Raw genomic sequence first — 8,278 nt, forward strand, 5'->3', positions numbered from 1 at the left:
ATGGCAGAGTGGTTTTCCCATGGTGCAGAGTGAGATTTTGAACCTTCATATGTCCAGTGCCATTTTATTAGCTACTTAAAGTTGTGATTATTCCTCTTTTCTCACAAGTTCAAAGCTTAACTCATTGGTCATGTGGATTACAAAATAAGAATATGTTAATTTATTGTAATAGAGACTGGTTTAATTAATAAACCTTTTCAAAAGATTTGTGTGTGTGTGAGAGATCTTACGTAAATAAATAAACTTTAAAGTGGACTTTTGAACAAGGACAGAAAATTCCTCTTCCTAATTTGAAACTTTCTAAAATCAACTGAAACTGAAATTATGAAACTGTCCACAATTATTGTTTTAGTTAGTTCTCAGTGAGATAATACAAATGAACAATACAAAAGAAATTCATGTGCCATTTTTAATATCATTTAGCCTAAACTTTTCCCAAAAAGTCACACTCACAACCTTTTGATAGTTTTAGAGGGATATAATGTGTGAAAGACTATTCCAAGGACATAATATACAAAAACGTGTTACATATAGAAGAATAAAAATTTATGTTTTGGGGGTTATTGCCGTGGGAAGAAGGGTCTGATCTTCATAGACATCTTCTTCATTGAATACCAGGACCCCTTCCAATTCATCCATACCACTCCATCATCTGTGCCATGTTTTGCCATGTCCCAGCTGTAATGTCCACCCCAGTAGTATCTGCCATTTGGGTTGGCTGCATGACATCTATTATACCACCATCCACCGCCATCTTCTTTAGAACACTGTTTTCTGGGATCTGTAGTTATCCTGAAAGGAAATGTTTGGGGTTATTAGAACTGCAGTACTGTTGAGTTTATTCTTTGCAAAATATCCACAGAAGAGTGCTGTGCACAGTATTCTTTCACTCTGATTTTCTAAGTAAAATCAAACTAAAACACAAAAGGCATTCTCTGTCCTATAGCAAGAAAGAGAGAGAACTGGGCCTGGTGACAAGTTCATCTGCATTTGTTTCTGTAAACTGACATGTCAGGTTTTAGCTCCCTTAGTATTAGAGAACCCTGGAAAACAAAATGAAGGTCCCAATATATACATTAGGATATACAGCTAGAGAAAATTATCTAAATGCTCACTACTCAGAAGGTAACTGTGGTCTAGTTCCAGTTCCATCTTTTATCATTGTATGACTTTGGGTAAGTTACTTTGTCTCTCTAAACTTCATCTGTCAAGTGAGGATAATAACGACAACCTTATAGAAGAAATGGTTTAGAGTAACACATGAAGAGCTTAGTATGGTGGCTAAGGCCCAGGAAGCACCTAAGAAATGACAGTTATCAATAACATGAGCTCCCATTAAGGATCCCAATCACAACATTCATAGTGGCTTTTAAAGCAGGGGAAAAGACATACATACCAGCCATCATTGTCCCTGTCATACGTGCTGAAGTACATGCTGTTGTGAATGGTCATAGTTTGATTCTCTCCAACCAGTTGAGAAGCTCCTTCTATGAGTGCATTGCCAGCTGTTCCCTTATATTTGCTCACGGAGAGTTGGTATTTGTTGGCCTCATTCTGTACAGTGAATCCTCCATAAAGGGCCTTCACCTTGTCGCCTTTCCAGTCTTCCATTTCGATCAAAAGTTCTGTGGGTCCCATGTTGGTAAGCTGGCTAATTTTATCATTTCCAAGCCAATACTCCCCTAAAGGAAAAATAAAATAAAACCTCATCAAAAGTAGCACCTTTGGAAATTAAAAACTGCCTTCCTTCCATTATCTTTCATTTTTACAATCTTTTTGTAAACTCCTCTTAACCTCCTAAAAACAGACTCCCAGCACTACAGTTTTTTAAATGGAAATTAAAAAATTTTTTAACACGATGATTTATTTTGTACTCCCACTTTTTACCTGGTAGACCACAGTATTTTTTCCCATCAGCATTGGTTGCAATATTTCCAAATCCTTGTTTATACGGATCCCATTTCCTGCCAAAGTCAACACTACCATCTTGACGGTTCTGAATTACTGTCCATCCTTTGGTTGAAAGAAAAAAAAAAGGCACATATCAACCAATAACAAATAATCTCACTTTGGAAAGAATATATGAATTTCTCACCAATTCAATTTATTTTATGCTGTAAATAATTTATTCTATTTGGTGCTTCAAAATGGATACAATAAGGAAATAAATACGAAAGGAAAACTTAAAATCTTTAGAGACCTCAAGTGCTTTATCTTATCCCAAACTGTGAATCATAGATATTTTATAACCTTTAAAATATCAGGTTAAGTTCCAGGTCAAATGGCTCATTGTTGGTATGTTAAAGCTGGGTCTTATTTCTTGGCATTCTATGGTATCAAAATAATTACAGCATAATAGGTGAACAACTATCAAATACTTACCTCCACTCTCTGTGGTCATATCACAGTATACTCTGTATGGTGTGATAGAACTGCGAGGCTGAATGAGATACATTTCAGATGTTTCACCTCCCTTCCTGATAATTTCCTCACATTCTGCAAACATAAGATAACATATATTCAGGGAACTACAACATAACTCCTTGGTCTTTAGTCATCAATTTTATAAGATAACACAGGTTACTGAGGAATGTTTTATTCCAGACATTTGAGAATAAATTATAGAAACTGAATCTTCTTTTTACTGAAAATCAGACTCAGTTTTGAGTTCTATTTCCCAAGGGAATGAAACAAGCCCTTCTTCACCTTTTATGTCCTAGGATATACATAACCTGCCAGAACTCAAGGGATGGAGAAACTCCTATGCCCCTCCTCCCCCGCTGTGCTTCTGCCACCTATCCAAGCAAACATGTGCATTAGCTAGGTGGAGCTATCACCATCATTACATTACATCCTATTCCTCAAAAACTGGCCAATACATTAGGCTAAGTCAGAACACAGCAGGCTAGGGATATCTTCATGATGTGCTCTTTTGTCATTAGGGTTTGTTGGGGAAGAGCCACTAAGCTTTTTGAAGTTCTCTTATTTTTAGAGACTATTTGTTCTGGAACCCTCTAGAAATATGTTTATTAACTACTAACCTTTGCCAGACACCACAGGAATATTGCAACTGACTGTGCATGGGGTGCGGCAGTATTCCATCTGAGCGGAGACATCTGATTCTAATTTTTGTATTTTGCTTCTCAGGTTTTCCAGGATTGAACGGAGCACACGAAGGTTAGTTGGGACATTGCTATTCACAGTTTCATCTATATATAATTGGTGCTTTTCCAGCTCTGAGGAGTACTCGTTTATTGCATTTTCATTATCTGGAAAAATTAAATTATGAAGGAATGGTAAGCATTTTCTCCAATAAAAAACTACAGGTATTCAACCATACAGTTATGACTTTGATTTTCTGAGAATAAGTTAAGAGACACAGAGCTACTGTCAGGCAATCATGATATGTAGTTGTACAAGAGAAAATCATTTCACCCTTGACATCTACAAGTTAACATAAAGTCTAGCTACTATACTAGTAATTTACCTTAGTTGTAAGCCAAAAATCATGCCTAATAATAAATACAAAATGTTCTTTATTTCTCTGGTGAGGAAAAGAGGAGAAAGCAGTGTTTAGGCCTTCAATCTCAGAAGTTCAACATCGTATGGATTGGATACACTTGATTTACTTACTCATCTCATAAGAGTACAGTAGAGCCTTGAAATTTACAAGAAGAATGTCATGATACCTTTAAAAACGTCCAAATTAGGATAAGCTACTCACTGAGATGTCTATGCCACGCTTACTCACTAGTTGATTCTTAACCACCCAGCCAATAGCACTCAATATTCAGATTTCAAGATTCAAAGATTTGGTAGTGATATTTGCAACACCATTGAGTACATCATAGATTACCCTCTTATATTCAAAACCAGAAGTATTAGATCTATAAATGCTAAATTTGACTCTAAATATTGTCTTCTGATTCACAAATTTCTTATAGAATGAAAATAAGGACTCATGGTAAATTTTTCATAGAAAATGATTCTAGCTGAGAAGTGCTGTATAGTGCTTATATGGCAAACTGCAGGTAAAGGTGGCTAAATGAGAGCCTTAGGGTAATCAGGCTCATACTGAAAGCAGTAGGATGCTATTTAGGTTAATCTAGAAATGCTGATCTTCTCAGAACCATGCATTCCCATGGCAGTTCAAGACGTTCCAATTTTATAATAGTAGCAAACATAAAACACAGGATATCTACCTAGTATTTGTTTCTGCCTGTTTTTCCACATGTCTTTTAGCAGAGTTATATACTGAAATGTGCTAGAAGAGGACTGGGACACAGACTCCACATTGTTATTTAACTCTTCTATACTTTTTCTGATTGGCCTTTCCTGTTTTACCAAAGTATCTTGCAACTGACATCCTGTAGGACACAACACTCCCTGCAAACAAAGAAGATAGCAGGCATTAGATAAAGGATTCAGATTATGGGTATTTGTGAAAATAGTACAACAGTGAAAATTCAGTATTATTATTAGCCAATGTAAAAACTTGTAATTTGATTTTCTGTATGTAAGTCCAGAAATTCTAGAGTCCTCAACATATTCCTATGAAGATTAAAATTAGTCCTTACCATAGAATAAATATAACTGGACTATGAAAATTTTACCACCTGAACAATTCAGGTGGGCAAAATACAAAATTAAGAACAATTTTTACAATCTTGGGCTCAGACTAAAGGAGACTAGGAAGGAACTCTTAACCCAAGCCCCAACAAGTTTTGTAGTTATTTCCAAAAAAATAAAAGCAAAATAATGATGATGATGTGAGTCAAGGAAACATTAGAAGGCCATGAGGAAGATAGGCATTCTCTGCATGGGAGACCCATCATCACAAGAAACATCAGTGCACCCACCAGGTCTGGGTCAGCATGAAGACAGCCCCCAGCATCAGGGGCTTTTCTCTCTACTTTCTTCTGGCCTGCTGCTTTTTTGATTGGACGAGGCTGATAGCCACCCCCACTGATGGGAGGTGGAGCAGGTCTCAGGCTGGGAGCCTCTTCTCTCTTCTTGTCACGTGGCCGGTGACCACGCGCATCCACAGTGGCCTTCAGGGAACCAGGCAGACATAAAACGTAAAGTGTTATCAGAGATTTGACATGTAAATATTCCAATACACTCAATTTACAATTTAGGTTATCACACGATTAATGGTTTCCTGAAGGTCCATCAAATGGCTAGTCATTGTAGGTATATCAATAGGCTGCTTAGGTCTCTTCAGTAACAACAGAAAGAAAAACTGCATGAAAAGCTATAGTCCCAGAGGGAGTTGTTTTGGTTTTTTGTCTTTGTTTTGTTTTGTTTTTACAAAGAGCTTTTTTTTTTTTTTTTTTAAAGATTTTCACCTATTCATTTGACAGACAGAGATCACAAGTAGGCAGAGAGACAGGCAGAGAGAGGAGAAAGCAGGCTCCCTGTTGAGCAGAGAGCCCGATGCGGGACTCGATCCCAGGACCCTGGGATCATGACCTGAGCTGAAAGCAGAGGCTTTAATCCACTGAGCCACCCAGGTTCCCTACAAAGAGCTTTAAAATAAAGCTGCACCAGATTGTGAATAGTCAAGGACCTTAGATTCCTGATACCTATACTAATGGAATACATCAAATAGTAAGGCATCTACACTGTCAGAATGAATAAATATTCTCAAGCCACCCAGATTACTAAATTCCTGTAACCATTGTTCATTATTTTCCCACTTTCAGTTTTTATGAATTGATTATTTTGCCTAACTCCTATATAACAATATTTGAGAGGCAATACAGATTTATTCAAAGTGAAATTTACTTGGGATTTATTTGTAATAAGATGATCTTTGACTCTAGCATGTTTGAAGAAGAATAAGGTACTCTGGAGCCAGACTGCTTGAGTTCAAATCTTGACCCTACCACTTACTAGTTACAAGATCATGTACAAGTTCTGATATCTGTGCTCCAGTTTCCTTATCTGTAAAATAGGGATAATAACTGTATCTGCTGTATAAAATGATTGTAAGGGCTAAACGACTTTGCACGTGATGCCCCCCAAAGAGCACCTGGTGTATAGTAAATACTCACTATTTCTATTACAATAAAACATAATAGATACTACAGTTCAAAAGGCTTCTCTGCTACTAATTCCAATCTTATTCTTTTTTTTTTAGATTTTTATTTATTAATTTGACAGAGAGAGATCACAAATAGGCAGAGAGGCAGGCAGAGAGAGAAGGGGAAGCAGGCTCCCTGCTGAGCAGAGAGCCTGATGCGAGGTTCATTGTGGGGCTCGATCCCAGGACCCTGAGATCAAGACCTGAGTCGAAGACAGAGGCTTAACCCACTGAGCCTCCCAGGCGCCCCTCCAATCGTATTCTTATTTTATATCCACGAAATTACTTCTTAAACCATTCTCCTGAAATTTCCTACATGATTTCTTTATCAAACAGCGTAATTTTCTCCTATCTAAAATAATTCTCAAGGTATGTGGTTAAAATTATTTGTTAAATTTAAAAGTACTACATTAAAAGATACTGAAGTAGAAAATATGAAGTGCAATACAAAAATGTTGGCTGGGATTAACTGCATTGTCATTTGGCCGTGGTCAGCAATCACACTTTTTAAAAATTACACTAGTTACAAATTAATAAATAACTAGATGTGAAGCAGAGGCTAAACTCTCCAGCCATTCTGAGAGCCCAGAAGTCATACAATGACTCTATTTTGAATTTTACTGTCATGAATTCATTATGTTATAATAATATTTAACATTTAGTGAGAATGTACAAGTCTTTCAATCCAGGCAATTTGGCTCCTGATCTCCCCACTTAATCACTATAGTATTGGGGTATGTGTGATTGTAATAAAAATAATAATGTGTGAGGATTTGGGGAAAAATATATATATTTTTTGTGGTCCTGGTCTGTTCTACCAGAAATTTTATGAAATGTGGCTTGCCTTTTATTGCAAATCAAATTATAATAGAAGAAAATATTTTCTTTCTATTTCATAGTGCCATTAGAGAGGTAGCATTGATGGTCTAGCTTTACCAGAGAAAGGGAAATTAAAAATATTTAAAGAAATTCTATGGATATTTAGGTTCATGAAGATAACTTAGGGAAATTTAAAAAAAAATAACTAGAAAATCTATTTGGGAGCCTAAACTAGTAAACTATCTCTGTAAGGATTAGCTGGTAAGTAGAAATGTAAAAGTGCTTAGCCAAGTGTTTACAAAAGTTTACTCTTACATATTCTTTACATTCTTCTTACCTAATGCAATTAGCCAATCATCTTTTTATCTGTATGGTTTGATAATTAAAATAACTTAGGTTCCCTTCAAATTCAACAAATGATCTGAACAAATCACTTCCTTTACGTATTATTATATACTCTAGTTTCTATGTGACAGACTATGTTACAGACAAGAAATCTGATCATGATTCATTTGAGAATAAAATTAAAATCCTCTAAGTATTTATCTCCCTAAATGCATTTCTGTATTTTTGTTATCTTCAAACCAAGACAAACAAATCAGCAAAGATAGTAGTTGAGGTAAAACTGTTCCACAAATGAATAAATTATACAGAGCTATGTGTTTCACAACTATTATAATAACAATAAATACTACTTATGACTTAGATTTTCTCACTTGAAGAAACCCAATTATTTCATTTTCTATCACTGTACTTGGTCTATTCTGCTTTTAGATTGGTTTAGAATTTTCATTCATAAGTCACCAGTAATTTCAGGAGCTAAATATTACTCTTCTTCACCAAAGAGTAATTCATCACAGCTTTTTTTCTCTTAAAATACTGCTTTTTCATTATTTTATAGGCTGCAAAATTTTCAGATTTGTCCTCATAATTGTAATAACATATTGCTAGAATTAAATAAAAATTGCAGTACTTAGGATAACAAGTGAGAAAAACAATCTTACCGCAGCTCTGTCTCCTTCATCCTGGGAAAATAAAGGAAAGAAACAAGAAAATAAGAAATTATTATTTTGATTTTATGCAAGAAATACTATGTAACATCTTTAAATAAAATGGGTCCCTGAGATTAACAATTCAATTTCATAACTAAAATCAAGGTTAACATCATTAAAATATTCATATGATTACATTGTTATATTTTATATTAATAATATTAGTAATAATATAAGTTTAAAATAATCACCAAATAGTCATAAAGTTGATCTTGTGACTTAACAATAACAACACACAACAGTAGCAATAATAGATTCTTCATGATTTTAAATTTTTGGATGTTCCAAGAGACCATCCTTTGCTTATGGACTTCACTGAGAG

General features: G+C 35.3%; 1 protein-coding gene across 1 annotated transcript; it reads right to left on the reverse strand.

Moving 5' to 3' along the window:
• Positions 1-395: 395 nt before the first annotated feature.
• FGB (fibrinogen beta chain) lies at positions 396-8,278 on the reverse strand. Its single transcript, XM_080796915.1, has 9 exons — positions 8,148-8,278; positions 7,909-7,929; positions 4,860-5,051; positions 4,203-4,386; positions 3,042-3,269; positions 2,383-2,496; positions 1,888-2,013; positions 1,397-1,682; positions 396-792 (listed from the first exon to the last, which is right to left on the reverse strand). The coding sequence occupies exons 1-9, from the start codon at positions 8,250-8,252 to the stop codon at positions 561-563; spliced, it is 1,488 nt and encodes a 495-aa protein (XP_080653041.1). The 5' UTR covers positions 8,253-8,278; the 3' UTR covers positions 396-560.

The sequence above is a fragment of the Martes martes genome (assembly GCF_963455335.1).
Source record: "Martes martes genome assembly, chromosome: 2".
NCBI lineage: Eukaryota > Metazoa > Chordata > Mammalia > Carnivora > Mustelidae > Martes > Martes martes.